At 47.5% G+C, this 26,777-nt stretch overlaps 1 protein-coding gene across 1 annotated transcript in view; it reads right to left on the reverse strand.

Moving 5' to 3' along the window:
* Window positions 1-262: 262 nt before the first annotated feature.
* The window catches only part of LOC109873751 (pecanex-like protein 3), a 29,717-nt gene continuing 3,202 nt past the window's right edge, over window positions 263-26,777 (reverse strand). The window contains exons 4-34 of the mRNA XM_031808794.1: window positions 26,034-26,073; window positions 25,816-25,911; window positions 24,028-25,722; window positions 23,451-23,568; window positions 23,172-23,341; window positions 22,762-22,819; window positions 22,525-22,675; window positions 22,228-22,385; window positions 21,808-21,961; window positions 21,586-21,618; window positions 21,300-21,471; window positions 21,089-21,199; window positions 20,782-20,983; window positions 20,530-20,635; window positions 20,296-20,388; window positions 20,025-20,175; window positions 19,775-19,919; window positions 18,860-19,037; window positions 18,585-18,693; window positions 18,271-18,400; window positions 16,205-16,263; window positions 15,889-16,104; window positions 15,424-15,677; window positions 15,084-15,314; window positions 14,850-14,956; window positions 14,317-14,464; window positions 13,908-14,138; window positions 12,941-13,215; window positions 4,965-5,134; window positions 4,415-4,797; window positions 263-3,744 (exon numbers count right to left, since the gene is read on the reverse strand). Of these exons, the coding sequence (XP_031664654.1) occupies window positions 3,604-3,744; window positions 4,415-4,797; window positions 4,965-5,134; window positions 12,941-13,215; window positions 13,908-14,138; window positions 14,317-14,464; window positions 14,850-14,956; window positions 15,084-15,314; window positions 15,424-15,677; window positions 15,889-16,104; window positions 16,205-16,263; window positions 18,271-18,400; window positions 18,585-18,693; window positions 18,860-19,037; window positions 19,775-19,919; window positions 20,025-20,175; window positions 20,296-20,388; window positions 20,530-20,635; window positions 20,782-20,983; window positions 21,089-21,199; window positions 21,300-21,471; window positions 21,586-21,618; window positions 21,808-21,961; window positions 22,228-22,385; window positions 22,525-22,675; window positions 22,762-22,819; window positions 23,172-23,341; window positions 23,451-23,568; window positions 24,028-25,722; window positions 25,816-25,911; window positions 26,034-26,073 (6,285 nt within the window). The 3' untranslated portion in view covers window positions 263-3,603. The remainder of the gene's footprint in view (window positions 3,745-4,414; window positions 4,798-4,964; window positions 5,135-12,940; window positions 13,216-13,907; window positions 14,139-14,316; window positions 14,465-14,849; window positions 14,957-15,083; window positions 15,315-15,423; window positions 15,678-15,888; window positions 16,105-16,204; window positions 16,264-18,270; window positions 18,401-18,584; window positions 18,694-18,859; window positions 19,038-19,774; window positions 19,920-20,024; window positions 20,176-20,295; window positions 20,389-20,529; window positions 20,636-20,781; window positions 20,984-21,088; window positions 21,200-21,299; window positions 21,472-21,585; window positions 21,619-21,807; window positions 21,962-22,227; window positions 22,386-22,524; window positions 22,676-22,761; window positions 22,820-23,171; window positions 23,342-23,450; window positions 23,569-24,027; window positions 25,723-25,815; window positions 25,912-26,033; window positions 26,074-26,777) is intronic.

Genomic DNA, 26,777 nt, shown 5'->3' on the forward strand with positions numbered 1-26,777 from the left:
CATTGGTCACCTCATTGTGCCCTGCAGGTAGACACTAGCTTCCATTTCACTCCATTTGAGGCAGGCAATCACATAGAAGCTATTGAAACATTTCCAGCATAGAATGCCTGATAACTATACAATTTGTTTAATACATCATTTTGAAACAAATGTTCAATGTCTCATTGGAATCAAATGTGTTTGTTTCTGTTCAAGACCAGTTCGTTGCTAAGTTCTGAATGATAACATTGCCTGCCAAAGGTAAATGAAAGCACTCACAGCATTTAATTTGCAAATGATTAAACAAAAATCTTTAATTTAAATAGGGAGTGGGATCACAAAACTTTTAAAAAAACTGTACAGAACTTTAAATGTCAACGGGACAGTTTAAATAAAACATCCCCCCAAATGACTAAAATAATAACTTTTTAAAAAACATGTGGGATGGTGTACTAGTATACAGCATTAGTGCAAAGTATGTATGAAATCAATTCTCCCCAAACTGCATGATTCAATATGAAGTGCCCTTCCACCCAGGAGCCAGATCTCTTCTGAGGGGTAAACATAAGAGAACCCCCTAAGACTCAACATAGTGTCTTCCATGAAAAAGAACCAGAAATGCACTAATAATAAAATAGATTTATATATATTTTTAAATGTATATTTATATACAAAACATGCTGTACATAAATGGCAGAGATTAAGAAATCCCTTTTAATATTGACACCCAGGTCTGTCCAGTGCTATCCTTTCTCCCAGTAATAAAAGTACTCCCTGTTGCTTTGGATATTACACTGAGAACGAGGGGAAAAGAGAACCAGAAAATGGCTCTGCTTTTCCTAAGCCTAGGGTGGACACATGTCAACATCTGGTTGGTGCCAGCTCCTCCTCAACAATCCCCAATGACAGAGTTAGATCCAATGATCTGACAAACAAAGAGACTAGATCTACATTAGCACAGTGCTCGTTCCAAGTCCTTAAGATGTGTTTCAAGATGGTTCTAAGCCTGAATGGAATCACCTTGACTGCAGAGGAGGCTGGTGAGAGGAGCTATAGGACAGGCTCACTGTAATGGAATGAACGGAATAGAGTCAAACATGTGGTTTCCCTGTGTTTGATACGGTCCTATTCCAGCCAATACAATGAGGCTGTCCTCCTATAGCTCCTCCCAGCAGACTCCACTGCCTCCAATTCTTTCCCAATGGGAGACCATGTGAATGCCCTTTTCCACCTATTAGTTGTCCTTCATCCTGTAAGGACAGATCTAAGAGAAAGTTTAGTAGACAGTTCAGTCTAACTAAACAGGTGACAAACTACTAAGATGGTTAGGTGGGGGGAGCATACAAGGCTTCTAGGTCCAGCTTTACACCATGGCACAAGGTTATTCCAGATAGCTCTACCATTGATATAAAAGACTTGTCACAGCTGGCCAGGGGACAGACATGTGGATTACTGTAGTGCTGTAAGAACCTATAGCTCTCAGGACAGAACAGAGTTGGACAGGCAGCTTGTCTGATATGTGCTCTGGGTAGAGCGAGAAAATCATTGGAGCAGGACTCTACTCAGAAGTACATCAAGGCCTTCATTTGACCCTTAAAGCAGAGTTTGGCAAATGCAGGAGTGGGAGCAAACATTTTAAAGTGACTTCTCAGGAATACTTCCAGTTACATTACACACCTTAGAAGAGAAACCTTAGTGAAACATGTCAAATGATACCAAACGTGTGGCAAAAAATTACAATTAAGAGGCAAGTCCAATCTCCACATTTCTGTATCACATCAGCATGTCAAATAGACAAACCCTTTTAACAGTCTTCCAGACGTTATCAAGAAATCCAATAAAAAATATGCCATCTTTGTTTTTCAGTATTTATTTAACTTGGTTTCCAACTAAAACGCTGGAGGTATATGTAGCAAACAGTAGTTGTAAGTGTAGTAGTAGTAGTAGTAGTAGTAGTAGGAGGGGCTGTAGTTTAGTAGTAGCTGCCTGGAGCCAAGGAAAGCAGAAGGGCCTCTTGCTGGTGGCTATTCCACACAGAGCTGTCTGAGCCCCTCCCACTGCATAGAGTCCACAGCTGATTGGATCAGGTCAGGGAGGGAGCGTTTGGTCACTAGGGCAACTCAGTGGGCTGGCCTATAGCCACTGAGGAAGTTGTGATTCTTCAAGTAAAGTAAAAAGACATTCCACTCACCCCAAAAATAGGACACAAAAATCTAAAAGGCTTTAGAAAGAAGATTCCCCAGTTTAGAATCCTGTGGTCTGAACAATGTCCCTGCCTGGTGAGCATCTCTTCTCTTTTCATTCTGTGTCCTGGTCCATCAGCTGTCCAGAGTCACCCCCCACCCAATCTCATTAAACCTCCCCAAATTCAGAACTTTTGTCCAGGCCTGACAGGACTGTAAACTCCACTGGGAAAAAGCACCAAATGTTGGGAAAGGTAGGAGTAGGCGGGAGTCTTATCCCTGAAACAAGCTCTTTGACAGAACACTTGAGATTGTTGATTGTGGTCAAGTGCCTCTAATAAATATCCAAATGAGTATGAAGATGTTTTTACAGGGAGGGTGTTGGATTAGTTTTGGAATGTGTGTGTTATGCTAGTGATGTGGGGAGTTGATATTGACTGGTCATATGGCAGGGGTAAGCGAGAGAATGGCGGAAAATAATTTTAATAATTTGTACTCTGCAAATTGACAAAAACTAAGCCCAAAAAGAGATTGTATTTGAAAATGTCATACAAAATTACATTGACACTTTTTATTTGTTAGAATACTTGGGAACAGATATCCTAAATATTTGTTATATTTTTTCTGAATTCCTGGTGATTTTAGTCTTTTGACCCAAAACTCACACATATATTATTTATATTTTTGCTCATAAAATGTTTCAAATCTGCCTGTTGCCGACCCCTGTCATATTGTAGCTGTTCAAGTCATTTGATGTGACCCTTGCAGTTTGAGTGGATATCCCCACAGTTGTGAACGTGAACTAGTTCTACAGTGGTGCAGCATGGATGGGCAGTGTGGGCAAAGAACAAGGCTTGTTATGGTAGTAACTCTGGCTTCACCTGTACATACAGCAACAAGGATATTAGAGTTCCCTTTTCTGAGTCATTATGCTGTTGTGGTAGGTCTCAGGTGAAGGAGAAGACAAACGAACTAAACGAATAAAAACAACTAAACATTACATAAGGAAAAAGCTCCCTTACAATTGCACTGGCTTTTTGGCTTGCTAGGGTTACCATTGTTACAGAAACTCTTGAGGGAATAGGTCCTATCAAATAGAGATCCTGTCCTGGGAGGGGAGATGGTGGGCTGGGGGCGTATATTTAGTTTTGACATGCATCCTTGTGGTGGTTCACTGAGGAGAACAGGAACATATTTAGACCTCAGATCCATCCAGCATGGCAAAGGCTCTAAAATAAATGTACTCCAAAACATGTTGAGATGTTGTGATTTGCCATCAGAGACGTAACAGACCTCAGAGTCCAGTCTCTTTTAGAGAGAGAGAAGAGCATTGGAATGACTCTGGGAAGCTGGAATAGGTCCGGTCAGGCCCACTCTAGAACTGGCCATGGTGGTGCTGTGCTTTGGCTGCAGGGGTTCTCATGGGTTCTCCAGAGCAGACTCAGCCCAGGTGCTCAAGTAAAGGCAGCTCGGTGGACTCCTCCCCGGGCGCAGGGCTGGGGGGCGTGGTCTCAGTGGACTGGGTGACCCCCAGGGGGTCCTGTGTTGGGCTGGCCCCAGGCGGCAGTGCAGGAGGAGTAGACTGAAACAAAGATGTAAATATCCGCAACTAACATCACAACAAACAACCATCATTAAGTTGATCTGAAAGCCATAACATCCTGTTGTAAGAGGTCATGTCGCTACATTATTTTCATGCTGTTGACAGCATACTCCACCTTCCAACAGACTATATATTGAGTGTACAAAACATAAAGGACACCTTCCTAATATTGAGTTGCGCCCTGCCCCCCCCTTTTCCCCCTCAGAACAGCCTCAATTCATCAGAGCATGGACTCTGCAAGGTGTCGAAATGTTCCACAGGGATGCTGGCCCATGTTGACTCCAATACTTCCCACAGTTGTGTCAAGTTGGCTAGATATCCTTTGGGTGGTGGACCATCCTTGATACACACGGGAAAGTGTTGAGCGTGAAAAACCCAGCAGTCTAGCAGTTCTTGGCACAAACTGGTGCGCCTGGCACCTACTACCATATCTCATTGAAAAGGCAAATATTTTGTCTCAATTTCTTCAAGGCTTAAAAATCCTTCTTTAACCTGTCTCCTCCCCTTCATCTACAGTGTTTGAAGTGGATTTAACAAGTGACATCAATAAGGGATCATAGCGTTCACCTGGATTCACCTGGTCATGTTTTGTACACGCAGTGTCTGTTCTACCTTCACTCAACATGTTACACCGTTTCACCATCCTCACCTGTGTCCGTATGAACTGAGAAGCTCCACCGTCACTCTCAGCTGCGGCTGGCCCGTTGAAGCCCTTCCTGCCGGACATGCTCCACTTCCCGTAGAGACCCTCGTAGGGCAGGCCATGTCCCAGTCCTGCCCGCCCGGACCCTCTGTGCCCTCCGTCCAGGAAGCTGCCTGGGCCAGGCAGGGGAGCCATGACCACAGAGCTGCTGAAGGACAGCTGGGAGCTGGACAGGTGCTGACCCAGGAGACCCTGGATGGATGAGGTCCGGTGGAGGGAAGTAACTAGTCCAGCGTCCATCCTGCCCTCTGACTGGCTGAGCAGAGCCAAGGGGAGGGGCTGAGGGTGGTGGGGCCAGGTGGGGGTGGGGCCCACAGGGTTGTCAGTTCCTACGGAGACAAAGCAACTTATTTCATTCACTTCATTCAAAAATATCATTATACAACCATTGCTGTGTTATCAGCATACAGTCAGTATTGATATTGTTATAATAGCTAGCTGCAGCTAAACAGTGGACATCAGAGGTTGTAGAGGAGTGGTGGGGTCCTGGGCTCACCCATGGGTAGGTGGATGAAGGTGAAGTGGGGCTGGGGAAGGCTGGAGGCCGGGGTGCTCTGGGTGGTGTGAGCCGATGGGTTGTTGGAGACGAATGTGGAGCCGCCGCCGCAGTCAGAGTCCTCAATATTTCCCCCACTGTTACAGCCAGCTCCACAACCCTTCTGTAACCTGCAGGAGAAACACAGGGCTTTGAACAGTCTTATCACACACGGTCAGTGTGTGTTGTATGTGTTAATTCGAAATGACACAACGACAAGGTTCCAGTTGAACAAAGTTTACTATACCATATGAACACCCTCAAAAGGTCGCCATTACACTCTAGGCTAAGTCCATCAACCACCAGACTCCCTGTGCACTCTTGACTTAGTGATAGCCCCGTAATAACAGAAATATTGGGATACTTAAAACATGAACTTAACAGTATGTATAGTGCATTTGGAAAGTATTCAGACCCCTTCATTTTATCCACATTTTGTTACATTACAGCCTTATTGGAACGGAAATGGCGGCACACCAAACTGGAAGTCTTCCGACTAGCTTGGAAGGACGGTACCGTGCAGTACCGTAGAGCCCTTACTGCTGCTCGATCATCCTATTTTTCTAACTTAATTGAGGAAAATAAGAACAATCCGAAATTCCTTTTTAATACTGTCGCAAAGCTAACTAAAAAGCAGCATTCCCCAAGAGAGGATGACTTTCACTTTAGCAGTGATAAATTCATGAACTTCTTTGAGGAAAAGATTATGATTATTAGAAAGCAAATTACGGACTCCTCTTTAAACCTGCGTATTCCTCCAAACCTCAGTTGTCCTGAGTCTGCACAACTCTGCCAGGACCTAGGATCAAGAGAGACGCTCAAGTGTTTTAGTACTATATCTCTTGACACAATGATGAAAATAATCATGGCCTCTAAACCTTCAAGCTGCATACTGGACCCTATTCCAACTAAACTACTGAAAGAGCTGCTTCCTGTGCTTGGCCCTCCTATGTTGAACATAATAAACGGCTCTCTATCCACTGGATGTGTACCAAACTCACTAAAAGTGGCAGTAATAAAGCCTCTCTTGAAAAAGCCAAACCTTGACCCAGAAAATATAAAAAACTATCGGCCTATATCGAATCTTCCATTCCTCTCAAAAATTTTAGAGAAGGCTGTTGCGCAGCAACTCACTGCCTTCCTGAAGACAAACAATGTATACGAAATGCTTCAGTCTGGTTTTAGACCCCATCATAGCACTGAGACGGCACTTGTGAAGGTGGTAAATGACATTTTAATGGCATCGGACCGAGGCTCTGCATCTGTCCTCGTGCTCCTAGACCTTAGTGCTGCTTTTGATACCATCGATCACCACATTCTTTTGGAGAGATTGGAAACCCAAATTGGTCTACACGGACATGTTCTGGCCTGGTTTAGATCTTATCTGTCGGAAAGATATCAGTTTGTCTCTGTGAATGGTTTGTCCTCTGACAAATCAACTGTAAATTTCGGTGTTCCTCAAGGTTCCGTTTTAGGACCACTATTGTTTTCACTATATATTTTACCTCTTGGGGATGTTATTCGAAAACATAATGTAAACTTTCACTGCTATGCGGATGACACACAGCTGTACATTTCAATGAAACATGGTGAAGCCCCAAAATTGCCCTCGCTAGAAGCATGTGTTTCAGACATAAGGAAGTGGATGGCTGCAAACTTTCTACTATTAAACTCGGACAAAACAGAGATGCTTGTTCTAGGTCCCAAGAAACAAAGAGATCTTCTGTTGAATCTGACAATTAATCTTAATGGTTGTACAGTCGTCTCAAATAAAACTGTGAAGGACCTCGGCGTTACTCTGGACCCTGATCTCTCTTTTGAAGAACATATCAAGACCATTTCGAGGACAGCTTTTTTCCATCTACGTAACATTGCAAAAATCAGAAACTTTCTGTCCAAAAATGATGCAGAAAAATTAATCCATGCTTTTGTCACTTCTAGGTTAGACTACTGCAATGCTCTATTTTCCGGCTACCCGGATAAAGCACTAAATAAACTTCAGTTAGTGCTAAATACGGCTGCTAGAATCCTGACTAGAACCAAAAAATTTGATCATATTACTCCAGTGCTAGCCTCTCTACACTGGCTTCCTGTCAAAGCAAGGGCTGATTTCAAGGTTTTACTGCTAACCTACAAAGCATTACATGGGCTTGCTCCTACCTATCTCTCTGATTTGGTCCTGCCGTACATACCTATACGTACGCTACGGTCACAAGACGCAGGCCTCCTAATTGTCCCTAGAATTTCTAAGCAAACAGCTGGAGGCAGGGCTTTCTCCTATAGAGCTCCATTTTTATGGAACGGTCTGCCTACCCATGTCAGAGACGCAAACTCGGTCTCAACCTTTAAGTCTTTACTGAAGACTCATCTCTTCAGTGGGTCATATGATTGAGTGTAGTCTGGCCCAGGAGTGGGAAGGTGAACGGAAAGGCTCTGGAGCAACGAACCGCCCTTGCTGTCTCTGCCTGGCCGGTTCCCCTCTTTCCACTGGGATTCTCTGCCTCTAACCCTATTACAGGGGCTGAGTCACTGGCTTGCTGGGGCTCTCTCATGCTGTCCCTGGAGGGGGTGCGTCACCTGAGTGGGTTGATTCACTGTTGTGGTCATCCTGTCTGGGTTGGCCCCCCCCCCCCCTTGGGTTGTGCCGTGGCGGAGATCTTTGTGGGCTATACTCAGCCTTGTCTCAGGATGGTAAGTTGGTGGTTGAAGATATCCCTCTAGTGGTGTGGGGGCTGTGCTTTGGCAAAGTGGGTGGGGTTATATCCTTCCTGTTTGGCCCTGTCCGGGGGTGTCCTCGGATGGGGCCACAGTGTCTCCTGACCCCTCCTGTCTCAGCCTCCAGTATTTATGCTGCAGTAGTTTATGTGTCGGGGGGCTGGGGTCAGTTTGTTATATCTGGAGTACTTCTCCTGTCCTATTCGGTGTCCTGTGTGAATCTAAGTGTGCGTTCTCTAATTCTCTCCTTCTCTCTTTCTTTCTCTCTCTCGGAGGACCTGAGCCCTAGGACCATGCCCCAGGACTACCTGACATGATGACTCCTTGCTGTCCCCAGTCCACCTGGCCATGCTGCTGTTCCAGTTTCAACTGACCTGAGCCCTAGGACCATGCCCCAGGACTACCTGACATGATGACTCCTTGCTGTCCCCAGTCTACCTGGCCATGCTGCTGCTCCAGTTTCAACTTCCACCTGACTGTGCTGCTGCTCTAGTTTCAACTGTTCTGCCTTATTATTATTCGACCATGCTGGTCATTTATGAACATTGAACATCTTGACCATGTTCTGTTATAATCTCCACCCGGCACAGCCAGAAGAGGACTGGCCACCCCACATAGCCTGGTTCCTCTCTAGGTTTCTTCCTAGGTATTGGCCTTTCTAGGGAGTTTTTCCTAGCCACCGTGCTTCTCCACCTGCATTGCTTGCTGTTTGGGGTTTTAGGCTGGGTTTCTGTACAGCACTTTGAGATATCAGCTGATGTACGAAGGGCTATATAAATAAATTTGATTTGATTTGATTTGATTTATTCTAAAATGGATTAAAAATGGTTGTTTTTTCCCTCATCAATCTACACACTACCTCAAAATGGCGAAGCAAAAACAGGTTTTTAGAAATGTTTGCAAATATAAAACAAAAATCGTAAATATGACACTTACATAAGCATTCAGACCCTTTACTCAGTACTTTGTTGAAGCACCTTTGGCAGCGATTACAGCCTCAAGCGTTCTTGGGTATGAAGCTTGGAACACCTGTATTTGGGGAGTTTCTCCCATTCTTCTCTGCAGATCCTCTCAAGCTCTGTCAGGTTGGATGGGGAGCGTCGCTGCACAGCTATTTTCAGGTCTCTCCACAGATGTTCGATTGGGTTCAAGTCTGGGCTCTGGCTGGGACACTCAAGGACATTGAGACTTGTCCCAAAGACACTCCTGCATTGTCTTGGCTGTGTGCTTAGGGTCGTTGTCCTATTGGAAGGTGAACCTTTGCCCCAGTCCGAGGTTCTGAGCGCTCTGGATCAGGTTTCCATCAAGGATCTCTGTACTTTCCTCCGTTAATCTTTGCCATGATTCTGACTAGTCTCCCAGTCCCTGCCGCCAAAAAACATCCCCACAGCATGCCAGGTTTCCTTCAGACATGATGCTTGGCATTCAGGCAAGAAAGTTCAATATTGGTTTCATCAGACCAGATAATATTTTTTCTCATGGTCTGAGAGTCCTTAGGCAAACTCCAAGCAGGCTATAACGTGCCTTTTACTGAAGAGTGGTTTCTGTCTGGCCACTATACCATAAAGGCCGGATTGGTGGTGTTGCAGAGATGGTTGCCCTTCTGGATGGTTCTCCCATCTCAACACAGGAACTCTGGATCGGGTTATTGGTCACCTCCCTGACCAAGGCCCTTCTCCCCTGATTGCTCAGTTTGGCTGGGCTGCCAGCTCTAGGAAGAGTCTTGGTGGTTACAATCGTCTTCTATTTAAAAATGATGGAGGCCATTGTGCTTTTGGGGACCTTCAATGCTGCAGAAATGTTATGGTACCCTTCCCCAAATATGTCCCTCGACACAATGCTCTCTTGAAGCTCTACAGCCAATTCCTTCGACCTCATGGCTTGGTTTTTGCTCTGACATGGACTGGTCTACTGTGGCAATCAATTAAATTTACCACAGGAGGGCTCTATCTAATCAAGTAGTAAAAACATCAAGGATGATCAATGGAAACAGGATGCACCTGAGATCAATTTAGAGTCTCATAGCAAAGGGTCTAAATACTTTCTATTCTTAATACATTTTCAAAAATGTCTAAAAACCTGTTTTTCACTTTGTCATTATGGGGTATTGTGTGAAGATTGAGGGAAAACATGTATTTCATCAATTTTAGAATAAGGCAGTAACGTAACAAAATGTGGGGGGAAAAAATCAAGGTGTCTGAATACTTTCCGAATGCACTGTGTGAGAGAGAGAGAGGACAGTGGCATGTGTGAGATATGTGCAGTTTGCAGGAATACCTGACTCTGTGTAATATATACATATATATACACACACTGCTCCAAAAAAATAAAGGGAACAACACAATGTAACTCCAAGTCAATCACACTTCTGTGAAATCAAACTGTCCACTTAGGAAGCAACACTGACTGACAATACATTTCACAAGCTGTTGTGCAAATGGTATAGACAACAGGTGGAAATTATAGGCAATTAGCAAGACACCCCCAATAAAGGAGTGGTTCTGCAGGTGGTGACCACAGACCACTTCTCAGTTCCTATGCTTCCTGGCTGATGTTTTGGTCACTTTTGAATGCTGGCGGTGCTTTCACTCTAGTGGTAGCATGAGACGGAGTCTACAACCCACACAAGTGGCTCAGGTAGTGCAGCTCATCCAGGATGGCGCATTAATGAGAGCTGTGGCAAGAAGGTTTGCTGTGTCTGACAGCGTAGTGTCCAGAGCATGGAGGCGCTACCAGGAGACAGGCCAGTACATCAGGAGATGTGGAGGAGGCCGTAGGAGGGCAACAACCCAGCAGCAGGACCGCTACCTCCGCCTTTGTGCAAGGAGGAGCACTGCCAGAGCCCTGCAAAATGACCTTCAGCAGGCCACAAATGTGCATGTGTCTGCTCAAACGGTCAGAAACAGACTCCATGAGGGTGGTATGATGGCCCGACGTCCACAGGTGGGGGTTGTGCTTTCAGAACAACACCGTGCAGGACTTTGGCATTTGCCAGAGAACACCAAGATTGGCAAATTCGTCACTGGCGCCCTGTGCTCTTCACAGATGAAAGCAGGTTCACACTGAGCACATGTGACAGACGTGACAGTCTGGAGACGCCGTGGAGAACGTTCTGCTGCCGGCAACATCCTCCAGCATGACCGGTTTGGCGGTGGGTCAGTTATGGTGTGGGGTGGCATTTCTTTGGGGGGCCGCAAAGCCCTCCATGTGCTCGCCAGAGGTAGCCTGACTGCCATTAGGTACCGAGATGAGATCCTCAGACCCCTTGTGAGACCATATGCTGGTGCGGTTGGCCCTGGGTTCCTCCTAATGCAAGACAATGCTAGACCTCATGTGGCTGGAGTGTGTCAGCAGTTCCTGCAAGAGGAAGGCATTGATGCTATGGACTGGCCCGCCCGTTCCCCAGACCTGAATCCAATTGAGCACATCTGAGACATCATGTCTCGCTCCATCCACCAACGCCACTTTGCACCACAGACTGTCCAGGAATTGGCGGATGCTTTAGTCCAGGTCTGGGAGGAGTTCCCTCAGGAGACCATCCGCCACCTCATCAGGAGGTATATACAGTTGAAGTTGGAAGTTTACATACACTTAGGTTGGAGTCATTAAAACTTGTTTTTCAACCACTCCACATTTTTTTTGTTAAACTATAGTTTTGGCAAGTCGGTTAGGACATCTACTTTGTGAATGACACAAGTCATTTTTCCAACAATTGTTTACAGACAGATTCACTGCATCACAATTCCAGTGGGTCAGAAGTTTACATACACTAAGTTGACTGTGCCTTTAAACAGCTTGGAAAATTACAGAAAATTGTGTCATGGCTTTAGAAGCTTCTGATAGGCTAATTGACATCATTTGAGTCAATTGGAGGTGTACCCGTGGATGTATTTCAAGGCCTACCTTCAAACTCAGTGCCTCTTTGCTTGACATCATGGGAAAATCTAAATAAATCAGCCAAGACCTCATAAAAAAAGAATTGTAGACCTCCACAAGTCTGGTTAATCCTTGGGAACAATTTCCAAACGCCTGAAGGTACCACGTTCATCTGTACAAACAATAGTATGCAAGTATATACACCATGGGACCATGCAGCCGTCATACCGCTCAGGAAGGAGACACGTTCTGTCTCCTAGAGATGAACGTACTTTGGTGCGAGAAGTGCAAATCAATCCCAGAACAACCGCAAAGGACCTTGAAGATGCTAGAGCAAACAGGTACAAAAGTATCGATATCCACAGTAAAACGAGTCCTACATCGACATAACCTGAAAGGTCGCTCAGCAAGGAAGAAGCCACTGCTCCAAAACCGGCATAAAAAAGCCAGACTATGGTTTGCAACTGCACATGGGGAGGGACAAAGATCGTACTTTTTGGAGAAATGTCCTCTGGTCTGATGAAACAAAAATAGCACTGTTTAGCCATAATGACCATCATAATGTTTGGAGGAAAAAGTGGGAGGCTTGCAAGCCTAAGAACACCATCCCAACCATGAAGCACGGGGGTGGCAGCATCATTTTGTGTGGGTGCTTTGCAGGAGGGACTGGTGCACTTCACAAATAGATGGCATCATGAGGCAGGGAAATTATGTTGATATATTAAAGCAACATCTCAAGACATCAGTCAGAAAGTTAAAGCTTTGTCACAAGTGGGTCTTCCAAATGGACAATGACCCCAAGCATACTTACAAAGTTGTGGCAAAATGGCTTAAGGACAACAAAGTCAAGATATTGGAGTGGCCATCACAAAGCCCTGACCTCAAAAAGATGTGGGTAGAACTGATAAAGGAAAGCGAGCAGAGACCTAGAAACCTGACTTCGTTACACCAGCTCTGTCAGGAGGAATGGGCCAAAATTCACCCAACTTATTGTGGGGCGCTTGTGGAAGGCTACCCGAAACGTTTGACCCAAGTTAAACAATTTAAAGGCAATGCTCCCAAATACTAATTTGGAATGTGATGAAAGAAATAAAAGCTGAAATAAATCAATCAATCATTCTCTCTACTATTATTCTGACATTTCACATTCTTAAAATAAAGTAGTGATCCTAACTGACTTAAGACAGGGAATTTCTACTAGGATCAAATGTCAGGAATTGTGAAAAACTGGGTTTAAATGTATTTGGCTAAGGTGTATGTAAACTTCTGACTTCAACTGTGCATTTACATATAGTGTATCTCACAGCCTTAGCATGACTAGCACAGGCTGTGTCGTGTAAGTGTACCTGTCCCAGCTGCTGATGAGCCAGGCGTAGATGTTATGGGGGCTGACAGGCCCACCCCAGACTGAGCGGAGCTGGGTGTGCCCGCCTGCGAAGGAGGTGGTGAGGGGTGACACGTAGATGGGGTAGCCGATTGGCTGGTCACATGACGAGTTGATCATGTTCCTCAGGGCCTGCTTGGCGTTCTGTATGCTGCCACGCTCTGGATTCCGGTTCCGCAGGAACACCAGCTCCTGCTGCTGGCCCGCCCACAGCCCACGCACACACTCCCTGTTCACCTGGCAGGACAGTGTGGGTCAGCAGGGGGAGGAGCACAAGAAGTCACAAATATGCAAATAACCTCTGCTACCGCACAGTAACTAAAGCGCCAAGTCTAGGACCAAAAGGCTCCTTAACAGCTTCTACCCCCAAACCATAAGACTGCTGAACAATTAATCAAATGGACACCAGGACTATTTACATTACCACCCCCCCCCCCCCTTGTTTTTAACACTGCTGCTTCTCACTGTTTATTATCTATGCATATTCACTTCACCCCTACCTACATGTACAAATGACCTCAACACCTCCTGTACCCCCGCACACTGACTCAGTACTGGTAACCCCTGTATATAGCCTCATTGTTATTTTTATTTCTTTAAAACTTTAGTTTATTTAGTAAATATTTCTTAAAACTGCATTGTTTGTTAAGGGCTTGTTAGTGAGCATTTCACAGTAAGGGTACGCCTGTTGTATTCGGCGCATGTGACAAATACAATTTGATTTGACCCAGAACTGGTGACACACAACTAGAGATAGAAGCAGCGTTAACAATAGAGCACTAGAACATTTCTGGCAAATCTATCTACTGATATTAATCAATCTCAATGTGATCCATGGTCCTGCTACAGCAATGCCTCCATTGTCCTCCTGGCATTTCAGTGTACACCACTAACAAGCTGTGACTGTGGGAGTCTCTACAGTAGCTGACCTTGATGACCCTGAAGCTGAGGAACCTCTTGTTGAGCATGATGATCTTGTACTCATCGCTGCCATCGTCCATGACGTGGCGCAGGGCCAGCAGCGAGGGCATGTTGGCCAGAATGGCGCCGCGCCACACCGGGTCGCCCTCGTGGCTGATCACCATGTTCTCTTCATTGGCCGTGATGGCGTCGTACAGAACCACCGGGTCCTCGTACTCGTCTGGAGACGTGAAGTGATCCTGTTGGGGGGGGGGGGGGGGGCAGAGCGATGAGCTTAGTGTGGGTGATGTCATCATTAAGCTTCTTCGTCTTAGCCCCGTCCACCATAATATCTCTAGAAATCAGTCAATTCTTTACATTGAAGTCATTAAGCTGGTTACTATAGTGTTTGTAATGAGTCATGCCAGTATGTCTAACCTGGTGCAGTTTGAGGGACATGCGCACCCCGGGCGCCACCACCCTGTTCAGCAGGTCCATGTCTGCAAACACCCACTCATCCCTGGGAGAAGTGATGCGGAAGTCCCCCTTGAAGAGGGCGTGGAGGCCGTACAGAAAAGGCTCCAAGCTGAAAGTCAGGGCACAAACAGTCACATTTGGTATACAGTATCACAGAGGCAGACATACTCCCTCCAGTTAGAGTGCAGACAGAGTGTTAAGTCCTGGGTCTTACCTGACAGACATACTCCCTCCAGTTAGAGTGCAGACAGTGTTTAGTCCTGGGTCTTACCTGACAGACATACTCCCTCCAGTTAGAGTGCAGACAGAGTGTTTAGTCCTGGGTCTTACCTGACAGACATACTCCCTCCAGTTAGAGTGTTTAGTCCTGGGTCTTACCTGACAGACATACTCCCTCCAGTTAGAGTGCAGACAGTGTTTAGTCCTGGGTCTTACCTGACAGACATACTCCCTCCAGTTAGAGTGCAGACAGAATGTTTAGTTCTGAGTCTTACCTGGCAGACATACTGTGAGAGGCTGTGCCCAGAGCCCTTCTCCCCAGGACACACAGGCCAAAACACAGGGTGACCAGAGGAGAGTCTCTCTCGCTCTCCTCCACCGGCTACAACAGAAAACACACATGAAGCACGTCGTGAAGTTAGTCTGCTGATGACACTAACTCCATATGGGAAGTAATGGTCAAATCAATATGTCACCTTTTCAATAGTAACATGACAAGGGACACTGACCGTCTGGCGTCTGCTGTTACAGTACTGGATCCAGTCCAGATAGACCACACAGAAGGAGCTGGGGGTGACGCCAGAGGCCCTGTGGTCGTAGTCTTCGTCTATGTTCAGGTTGAAGGTCGGGTCACTGTCCACGTAGGCGGGGCCTAGGCAGGGCCGCAGCGCCTCCTGCACCATCTCATTGGCCAGCCATTCCTCCAGTTTAGGAGATCGACTGACGTAGTAGACAATGCTCTGTGGTAGAGGAAACACGTGTTACAGACCAGGCCACCTACTGTTCAAATAAACTGCTATTGGATCTCATGTTATAGTTAACTGTAAGATCAGTGTGGATCACACACACCTTGACGTAGTAGGTGATGAGGATCTTGCGCAGGTCGAACACCTGCAGCATGGAGGCGGCGTTGTTGTCGCTGATGCTGTAGCCCTCCAGGACGTACTTGGTGGCAGCCACCTCCCAGGCCAGCCAGCGCTGGCCGAACGCTGCGTTAAAAGAGAGCATGTGAGGCAGGTGGCCTGGCTCACAGCAGCAGCAGCCCTCGTCCTCCTCCACCCCCTCGGTGATGGCCTCCACCTCCCGCTGCTGGCAGTAAGTACCTGGGGGAGAGACAGGGAGAGGGGGATGACAGAGAGAGATACAGAGAGAGCGATGAGAGAGACAACAGAATGAAAAATAATAGCATTCAGACAAGTCCAAAACACTATCTCATGTTCAAACCATCAAAGCTTACTACACTGAACTCAGTTCCATAAAGGTTCCTTCTACCCCAAACCCCTTCCCTCTCCCACCACCTCACTCCATGCTCACCCCTGAACTCCAGCCCCCTCAGCTGGAAGGTGATCAGGCCGTTGCCGATCTCGATGATGTGCACCAGGGCATTGAGGTAGTCGGAGGCCAGGATGAAGCAGTCTCCTGTGGTGTAGTTTCCCCAGCGGCCCAGCAACAGATCACCACACAGGCTGTGCTGCAAAGAGCGCGTCAGGTGTTCATAGAAGATAGAGTTCAGGTTGTTGTCATCAGCACCTGGAAGAGAGGAGTGGAGACCACAGGCATGAGAACAGAGTCCTTTTAAAGAATGAGGACTTGCGTTCGATGAGGGAAGGTTGTGGTAGTAGCAGCTGACCTGGGTTGCGGTCCAGCTGGGTGGCCAGTCGAGTGTTGGAGTGATCAACCCGCTTGGTGCTGGAAAGACAGACATGATGTTACCTGGGTGACAGAGGCTCTAGCAACTCCTATACAGTATTTATTATGGATCATTAGCTGCTGCCTTGCTCTTCCTGGGGTCCAGCAAAATGAAGGCAGTTATACATTTTAAAAACATTACAACACATTCATAACAGATTTCACAACATGTTAAGTGTGTGTCCTCAGGCCTCTACTCTACCACATATCTATAATACAAAATCCATGTGTACATGTGTGTATAGTGCGTATGTTATTGTGTGTGTGTATGCATGTGTCTATTATTGTGTTGCGTCACAGTCCCCGCTGCTCCATAAGGTGTATTTTTATCTGCTTTTTAAATCTAATTTAACTGCTGGCGTGTGTTACTTGGTGTGGAATAGAGTTCCTTGTAGTCATGGCTCTATGTAGTACTGTGCACATCCCATAGTCTGTCCCGGGGACAGTAGAAACCTCTGGTGGCAAGTCTTGTGGGGTATGCATGGGTGTGAGCTGTGTGCCAGTAGTTCAAACAGACAGCTCGGTGCATTCAACACGTTAATACATCTCACAAATACAAGTAGTAATGAACTCAATCTCTCCTCCACTTTGACATGCATATTATGACATGTATATTATTAATGTTAGCTCTCTGTGTACATCCAAGGGCCAGCCATGCTGTTCTGAGCCCATTGAAATGTTCCTAAGTCCTTGTGTCACCTGACCAGACGACTGAACAGTAGTCCAGGTATTACAAAACGAGGACCTGTAGGACCTGCCTTGTTGATAGTGCTGTTAATAATGCAGAGCAGACTTCTCCCCATCTTAGCTACTGTTGCATCAATATGTTTTAACTATGACCATTTCCAATCCAGTGTTACTCCAAGCAGTTTAGTCTCCTCATCTTGCTTAATTTCCACATTATTCATTACAAGATTTAGTTGAAGTTTAGGGTCTGTGAATTATTTGCCCCAAATACAATGCTTTTTGAAATGTTTAGGACTAACTTATTCCTTACCAGCCATTCTGAAACTGACCGCAGCTCTTTATGAAGTGTTGCAGTCATTTCAGTTGCTGTAATAGCTGACGTGTATAGTGTTGAGTCATCCGCATACATAGACACACTGGCTTTACTGAAAGCCAGTGGCAGGTCATTAGTAAAGTTTTTTTTTTAAGTCAGGGGCCTAGACAGCTGTCCTGGTGAATTCCTGATTCTACCTGGATTTTGTTGGAGAGGCTTCCATTAGACAGCTAAATCTTTATCCACAATATAGCAGGGGGTGTAAAGCCACAACACATACATTTTCCCGGCAACAGATTATGATCAATAATGTCAAAAGCCAAACTGATGTCTAACATCCCCCACAATCTTTTTTTTTTCTCCATCAGTCATGTCTTAGTGCTGTGCTTGTTGAATGTCCTTCCCTATAAGCGTGCTGAAAGTCTGTTGTCAATTTGTTTACTGTATAATAGCATTGTATAGCAAAAATAGCAAATGTTTTGGTAACAGGCTGATTGGTCGGCTATTTGAGCCAGTTAAGGGGGCTTTACTATTTTTATGTAGGGGAATAACTTTTGCTTCCCTCCAGGCCTGAGGGCACAAACTTTCTATATTAGGCTTAAATTGGAAATATGGCAAATAGTAGTGGCAATATCGTCTGCTATTATCCTCAGTAATTTTTCATTTTCCAGTTGTCAGTTTCAGCTCTTCCACAATTACTTTACGGAATTCAAAATACAATGCTTGTCTTTCATAATTTGGTCAGATATACTTGGAAGTGTAGTGTCAGCATTTGTTGTACTAGTCATGAGACAGGTGGCGGCTGTGTAAAAGGATAATGCAGTCAGCTAGCTATCACTGCAACAGATGGATATAGACATGGCATTAATCACCTTCATCTGGTTAACATTAACCTCTTAACTGCAAAAAAACCAGCCCATCAACAGCTGGTATCCTGGACAATGCCCACATCTGCCTGAAGCTACATCTCTACATCTCCCTGACTCCTGGAAAAGGGAAGAACTCACTTGTAGTCTCTCTCCCAGAACTTGACAGGCCTGGTGTAGGAGGTGACGAACACAGCACTGCCCAGGACAGGGTTGAGGGGGGTGGAGAAGAGAGCAGAGAACACAGCCTGGACAAACAGCATGGCTGAGTCTGAGAAGCAGAGGGGGTTAAGGAGTTCTGACAGACACCACTAACACACAGTGCAGCCAATGGACACAGCATTTACTGTTATTACACACTTTGTTTCACTGGCAAATGAGCAAGTGGTAGAGCAGAAAGACGACATCCTTGTTAAGTTCAAACAGTTTTCTACAGTGCCAGGGTAAAGGGATACGGGGCACAGCGAAGGGCTGGGCGAAGGCGTGGAAGGCGGAGCCCCAGGTGATCTGCCAGGGAGCGATGTAGGTGAGAACAAAACGCAGCTTGTAGAGCAGGTCCCAGAGCTGTCAAGAGAAACCACACAATCCAATGTCAGCAATCAAGCACAGCCAGAAATCAGTGCATTACAACTACACACAGTTCGGTATGTGCAGATGCTTTCGTCTGGTTGAATGTGTGCTAAAACAAAGTCTCAGGGAGGAGTACATGGAGCTAGGCGGTGGCAGGTACCTTGCTGAAGAGGATAGACATGAGGTAATAGTCGAGCAGGAAGGTCTCTGAGAAGTGTGGGTAGTCGAAGAGGAAGAAGAGGGCGGTGAAGCACAACGTGACGTACTGCAGGGACGGGGCGCAGAACGACAAGCGCAGCAGCTTCATCCCCGCCAGAGAGATGAACAGAGCACGGCCACTGGAGGAGGAGGGGACAGAGAGAGTGAGGAGAAGGGAGAGGGTGAGGAGAAGGGAGAGAGTGAGGAGAAGGGAGAGAGTGAGGAGAAGGGAGAGAGTGAGGGGAAGGGAGAGAGTGAGGAGAAGGGAGAGAGTGAGGAGAAGGGAGAGAGTGAGGGGAAGGGAGAGAGTGAGGGGAAGGGAGAGAGTGAGGAGAAGGGAGAGAGTGAGGAGAAGGGAGAGAGTGAGGGGAAGGGAGAGAGTGAGGGGAAGGGAGAGAGTGAGGGGAAGGGAGAGAGTGAGGGGAAGGGAGAGAGTGAGGGGAAGGGAGAGAGTGAGGAGAAGGGAGAGAGTGAGGGGAAGGGAGAGAGTGAGGGGAAGGGAGAGAGTGAGGGGAAGGGAGAGAGTGAGGAGAAGGGAGAGAGTGAGGAGAAGGGAGAGAGTGAGGAGAAGGGAGAGAGTGAGGGGAAGGGAGAGAGTGAGGGGAAGGGAGAGAGTGAGGAGAAGGGAGAGAGTGAGGAGAAGGGAGAGAGTGAGGAGAAGGGAGAGAGTGAGGAGAAGGGAGAGAGTGAGGAGAAGGGAGAGAGTGAGGAGAAGGGAGAGAGTGAGGAGAAGGGAGACATTAAAATACATGTGATGCAAATACAAAGCGTGTTCTCATTGAACTCTGATTAGACGGATGGATGAATGGGATGAGATTCAGAAGAGGAGGGTGTATGTATGTTGAGGAGGTTGGTATGGGAGGGCTGGGTTGCTTACTAGATGTCCAGTTTCATTGGGTTCTGGCTGACAAGCTGGGCTTCTGTAGTGAGGGAGTTGAGCACCACCGCCGGGTAGATGAAATACTTCTCCAAACACTGCAACCACGCATACAGCTTCTCAAACCACATCAGCTGGGCGGCATCTGGGAGGAACAGGGCACAGCAAAAAATCTATGACAAACCTGAGGCCTTGACACAATTCTTACGGATGTGTGAGTGAGTTTAGAGGTGGGTGGGTCACTACTCACCGCGGACCTCAAACTGGCTGTACTCTCGAGAACGGAGGACAGGGTGGGCCAGGCAGAACCAGGGCAGCTGCTTGCGGAGCTGAGGCAGCAGGTAGTGTGTGAGGAAGCCCACCCCCCCGGCCACCATGTACAGGACGTAACTTAGAGCAGGCTGGAGGGGAGATGAGGAACAGGTCTCAGAGATCACACACTCACACCAATCAGAAGGACTCCCTCTATACATTGAAACATCCCATTTCTTCCATATCCGGTCGACCAGGTGTTGACTGACCTGCAGAGCGATGAAGACAGTGCTGGCACTGATGGCAAACGTGATGACAGCCATGAGGGGACACATGACAAGGTCAGAGTGGAACATCTCTTTCTGTAAAACACAGAGAGACAGGCTTTAAAACCTCAGAACACCAACAGCAGGGAGGGATGTCTTGGTATGCATCCCAAATGGACCTTGGTCAATAGTAGTGCACTATATAGTGAATATGGAGCCATTTGGGACGCATCTTACCACAGAGTTGTGTAGTTTCTCAGGCAGGGGGTCTTTGATCTCCAGAGGAGGCTCCTCAGGGGTCCGACCCAGCAGCTCAGGAAAGAACTTGGAGCGGACCAGAGACCTAGAGCAAAACACATATAGGGAGATGTTGAACATGAGAGAAGAGGGATAGAGAGGTTGTTCAAATGACAGCTAGGATCTGGGAATGTTATCTACATGTACGACAAGGTACCACTAGGTATATACAGGTAGTAGAGGTACACAGACCACAGGATGATGGGGTCGCTGCTTTGGCGGCTCAGGTGGTAGGAGAAGGCCAGGAGCAGACCACAGAACACAGAGAACACTACTGGCACATGGGGATGTTCCCAGGGAGCAATGATAGCACCAAGACAGAACCCATAGAGCAGCGCGGTCACCAACACACTGCGTAACAGGCTGTACAGGGACGACAGGGGGCTAGTGGTGGCTGTGGAGAGGAACACACACACCAAGGTCAACAGGCATCACTCAACAAATGACAGTATGTTGTGTGTAACTGTGAATTACAGCGAATGTTATGGACCCGTCTTACCCGTTCCCCCAAAAATGTGCATGTCGACCTGCTCCAGAAGACACATGATGAAGGTGTTGACCTGAGGTACAAGCCCAAACAGGAAAATGATGGGGAAGCACAAGGTCAACACTGGGGGGAAAGAAAGAGATGGAGAAAGTGTGTGAGTGGGTCTGTTGGTCATAATACATCTGCAAAAGCGCACAGCTAGAAGAGTCTAACTCGGACTGACCTATGAGCACGTCCCTGGCACAGAGCAGGAAGTGAGCGGAGAAGAAGGTGACGCCGTAGAGGGAGAAGGGCTGCAGGTGGCCCGAGCGCCCAGCAAGGTCGAACACCCAGACGTGAGCACAGCACAGGCAGAAGTAGACGGGCCGACTGTACACGATGACCCAGTTATGGCCCTGATGGGTTAGACCAGACAGTCATCAGGTTGTGCCATCAAAACAAGAATCAACAATGGAACGGTTACAAACTAGATAATGACCAAGACAGATGTTTGGATGACATCTACCTACATGCATTGGGGAGGCTGCATCTGGTTGAACACTCTGAGGAAGGAGACCAAAGTGTCAGTTCAGACACGAACACATTACTTCACTTTAGGTTAACGCGGGTCTATAACAGTTTTAACTAAAATGCATCGGCAATTGATGAATAGGACCAGATACCTGTATTAATAAAAAAAAGGGAATAGGAATTGAATAGGGACTTGATTCCTTACGACTTGTGTTGCGTACCTTTAGTAGTGAGTACTGACAGCTGGCGATGACCAGGCAGAACTGGAACACCCAAATGTCCCTGAAGAAACCCTGCAAGAGGAGCAGGAACCCCAGGAAGGCCACCATGCTGGCCAGCACCACTGCAAACACATTCTCCCCTACACCACGGTTCCTACAGGTGACACACAATGGAAGATACAGTAGGAGGTCATTTATAGTGTTTAGGGTTGGAAAGTTCCAGTAACTTTACCAAATTCCGAAGTTTTGAAACCCGAACAATGTCTCTCCACAGTATAGACCTCTAATGGAACTATGGCTTTCTCCTCAATAACGATGACAAACATTGGGTGACACTACCACTGAGATAAACTAGCTCGCTGCTGTGCCTCATTGGATGACACTACCACTGAGATAAACTAGCTAGCTGCTGTGCCTCACCTGTCCAGTAGTGCCAGCAGGGCCAGACGGTCATAACGCACCCTCAGCCACTTGCCTGGCAGTACCCAGAAGCGGTAGTAGTGTTTGGGCTTGACCTTCTCTTCGATCATCAGCGTGTTCTCCTGGGACTCATGCAGAGATTCATGGTCCAGGTCAAACTAGACACAGGGGCGGGGGTTTGAGATAAATATCATGAATATTCTACAAAAACCAAAGCCATATACAAGAAATGTCCAGCGGGTTGATTTGTAAAAAATACATGATATGCTGCTGAAACAGATTCTAACGGTGTCTCACCTCTGGCATATCTGACATCTCCAGGGGTACCCTGCGCACCTGCATGCCCTGCAGAACCACAGGCCTGGGCTGGAGCACTGTGAGCACCGGTGCCCCATCCTGGACATCATTGGAGGTGAAGCTGGAGGACTGGGACTGTCTTTCCCGCTCCCTAAGAGGAGAAAAAGAGGGAGGGGCCAAGACATATCAACATCACTTTCAAACAAAGAGTCTGAGGCTCATCAGAGAGACACTTACACCACTGGGTCCTCATAACCGCCTCCTGCAGGTCCAAACGTGTACGATCTCTTCACTCCTGAAAAAACGAAGAGCAATGAATGGGGAGCATTCACTAGTGTAAACTGGTACAGAATCACCGTCCAAAGAATCTAACTATTCCCTTCCCTAAACCTAGCCCCAGTCTAACATCACCACACACTCACCACCCTCGTCATAGAAGTAGTGTCTGACATCACCACACACTCACCACCCTCGTCATAGAAGTAGAATCTATCACCACACACTCACCACCCTCGTCATAGTAGTGTCTAACATCACCACACACTCACCACCCTCGTCATTGTAGTGTCTAACATCACCACCCTCGTAATAGTAGTGTCTAACATCACCACCCTCGTAATAGTAGTGTCTAACATCACAACACTCACCACCCTCGTCATAGAAGTAGTGCACAGCCCCCTCTGTGGTGTCGTCGAAGGTAGAGGCCTCGTGGACCCCAGCGCGGGGCAGCAGTAATGAGGTGGCGAACTGTAAGGCAGAGGGCAGGGTCCGGGTCCGTGAGTGTGAGGAGGTACGGGCACGCTGGAGGTCCTGGAGACTACAGGAAGACACAGGGGATGGCCTTTATGTAGCATGGACATACAGAGGTGATTGGCATAAGGGACACGGCTAGAGCGGATGGTGTGGAAGAGTTACACCAGACCAACCTGGGTGGGGAGCCCATGGTAGAGGGGGGTGGTGTGGGGTTGCTCCCCGCGTTGTGTCGCCTGCGGATGGCCTGGGTCCTCTTCACACTGCTCACTGAGTCCTCCTCTGGGGCCAGGGCTGAGGCAGCAGATACTCACATTAGTACCAGGATGTACATTTCAGTTGTTGAGTTCTAGAAATACCAACCTGGCCCTTATTAATCTAGTAAATACAACAAACAATCAATCTTTCAATGACACTTGAGTCATTTAGCTGACGCTCTTATCCAGAGCAACTTACAGTTAGTGCATTCATCTTAAGACCGTTAGGTGAGACAAACACATATCACAGTCGTAGTAAGTACATTTCTCCGCAATAAGGTAGTTATCAGCAAAGCCAGTGCTAGTAGGTAAATTAAAGTTGTATTATTTGTTCATCTTTCTTTCCATCTTGAATGGGACTATCAGAGTAGGAGTGCTAATCTAGAATCAGTTTGGCCTTTTAGATTATAACGAAAGGACACGGGGGGACCTGTTCCTAGATTAGCACACTTTATGAATACAGGGCCAAAGTTAGCGTGAATAGTATGTGTCTCACCTCCCCCCACAGCTCCCTCCTCCACCAGTTCCCCGTCCCTCCAGCCCATCTGGTTGCCAGCCCAGGAGCCTCCCAGAGAGTCCAGGCGATGGTGGTGAGTTCCAGAGAAGCAGTCTGTGTGGCTGGTCCGGGCCTCCAGGTCTGACTTGGAGATGGTGAGGGGCCGTGGGGCGGTGGTGGAGGTGGTCAGCATGGTGGAGGGAAGGACCACAGTGTTAGTGTGGCCCCCACCGGCCTCGTCCATACTGAGCACCCTGGCATGAGTCTTAGCACTAGCCGTGCTGGCTGACCTCTGTGGCCTCTGGGAGAGGATGGGGCCAGACGTCTCAGACAACGTTCCTTCCCTGGGGATGGGCAGCTGGGTGGAGGGGGGCGGGTTTGTAACGCCAGTGTTAGCGAGGTCGGGGGAGTAGCATGAGGTAGAGGAGCTGGAATCATCATCGTCAGAGCTGTAGTGTCTCTGGGAGCCCACACTGGAGCCATCATCCTCGTCACTGGAGTCCTCAAACAGGCTCTCGCTGTAAGTCTTAGCCTCCAGCCGACTGCGCACTGGGATGTAGTCTCTGTGCTGTCCGTGGTGCCTCCTGTAGGAGCCACAGTCAAAGCTGCTGCTTCTCCCGCCACCTCGCTTGCGAGGGGCTTTCCTGCAGCCAGGCTGGTGGCCAACACAACCACCACCGGTCCGCAGCAGCTTCAAGTCTTTGGGGCGCACCACCTGCTGGGCCTGCAGAAAGGGCTGCTCAGAGGGCAGGAAGGGGATAGAGGAGACAGGATGATCAGGTTCAGAAGACACTAGACCCAGGGCCAGCCCTGACGGCAACGTGTTAACCTGCCGCGGAGGGGGGAGGGGGGGAACGGGGACCGTCCTGTCCAGATCACATGCCTCCGAGTGCCCACTACTGGAGGGAGACAAGTCCTGAAGGGAGGGGGGCTGTGTAATATCTGAGGGGACAGGTGGCAAATCTTCCCCTTCCACTATTGTCTTATCAAGCCCCTGGCCCAGAGAGAGCTCTTTGGAGGGGGAGCGCAGTAGTTCGCTGTCCGACAGATCATCAGTATCACTGCCCCCCTGCAGTACAGGCTCCTCTGCTGGCTCTAGGGTACTGGTGCCAAGGGCTGAGGCAGAGGTTGGCGCCACGGAGTCTATGTTATGTGGCAGGCTGAGTGAAGGGCTCTCCAGCTGGGTGGAGTCAGTCTTCTCACTGCGGTAGCTGCTGACTGTGCTGAGGGTCTCACGGTCTGTGGTCACCCCGCCCCCGCTGAAGCAGCTGTCTGTGGAGCCGGCAGTCATGGCCACCCCACTGCGGCTGCCTGGGTGCTCTGTTCCCGGGGCAAAGGCCACAGGGTTAAGGCCCAGCCCAAGCAGGTTCTCACTTAGCTCCTCACTCAGACTGCTCTTTATGAGAGGGCTGATGGGAGCATCCCCCAGGCTCTCTGACTCAGCAGAGGGGCCCAAGGGAGAGTAGGGCTCCTTAGGACTCTGCTGGGACAGCTGCTCCAGCATGCCCTTAATCTCCTCCAATTGGCCCTTCTCTCCTCCGTCTTCCTGACTGGAGGGGGATGGGGGGATGGAGATGCACATCCCAGGATGGAAGCTACCAAATCCCCCTGCTATCCCTGTTCCCACTCCCCTTAGATCAGGGAACTCTCCCCCTACAGCAGCAGCCAAGCAGGATGGGACCATGTTGGCAACATCTGTAAGTGAAAGCCCAAACTTAGTACACACATGCCAAAGAAAAGACCAACATGGACAAAATATGAGATGTCTATTTGCAGTGTAATGCTTACGGATGGGGTCCTGGGAGCTGTGGCAGAAGATCTCCCGGCGAGCTGACGTGACAATCAAGTTGTTGCTGCATTGCTCTTGCATCAGATCCTTGATATCTGAGAAGAGAAGAAGCAGTCCCTAAATTAGACTGCTAACCATGTTATACAAAAAAATGATCATCCTTCAGTCAGATCAGCTTTACCCAACCACAAGTGAGGTTAGATTAGATATACTATACCCTTGGAGCCTCTACTGTCATCAAGCTGGGGCAAAAACTCCTGAGGAAACAAACATTTGTTAGATTAAGAATGAATATCATAGGAATATAAATCATTTGCATGGGAATACGGAGGTTCTAAGCTAACATATGCTATTATTTTAAGATGGTCATACCAAGGATCATTTAGCTAATTGATTTTGAATTTCAAGACCCCTTAAGGTATAAAAAAAGATATAATGTATAAAAATATTGGATGAAACACTAAATTTGGCATTACTGATATTTGCCAATAGAAATGCATTGAATAACAGATTCACAGCATGGACCAACAGATTGTCCAAAAATAAATCAAAAGGAAGTTTGTTCTGAAGTGTCTGTCCTATATCTGAGAGAAATAATAAAGATCAGGAAACATTTGTTTTTGTTATACATGCATTTATCCTTTATTTAGGCAATATATTGTATCCATATACACTTCCATAAAGCATGTTTGCTGGTACCAGGGACCTTCAGACGAGTCTTGTGAGTGTCAGAGCAAAATCGTGTTTGTCCACAGAGGGGTCATATTAGTGTGTAGGCCAAACAGTTTGGACGCTACATCTGAGGATGTCTCATGGTCTGACAAACACCGCTCTAGCTCTGCCACCTTTCACCGCAGGTGCAGAAGGGCGATACCAGCGTATTGAGACACAGCCCATGGGAAAAAACATATATTCTCTAGCTTAAACAGACCGATTTTGATGGGGATTTTTTGTTATGTTA

The sequence above is a fragment of the Oncorhynchus kisutch genome, linkage group LG29, assembly GCF_002021735.2.
Source record: "Oncorhynchus kisutch isolate 150728-3 linkage group LG29, Okis_V2, whole genome shotgun sequence".
Taxonomy (NCBI): domain Eukaryota; kingdom Metazoa; phylum Chordata; class Actinopteri; order Salmoniformes; family Salmonidae; genus Oncorhynchus; species Oncorhynchus kisutch.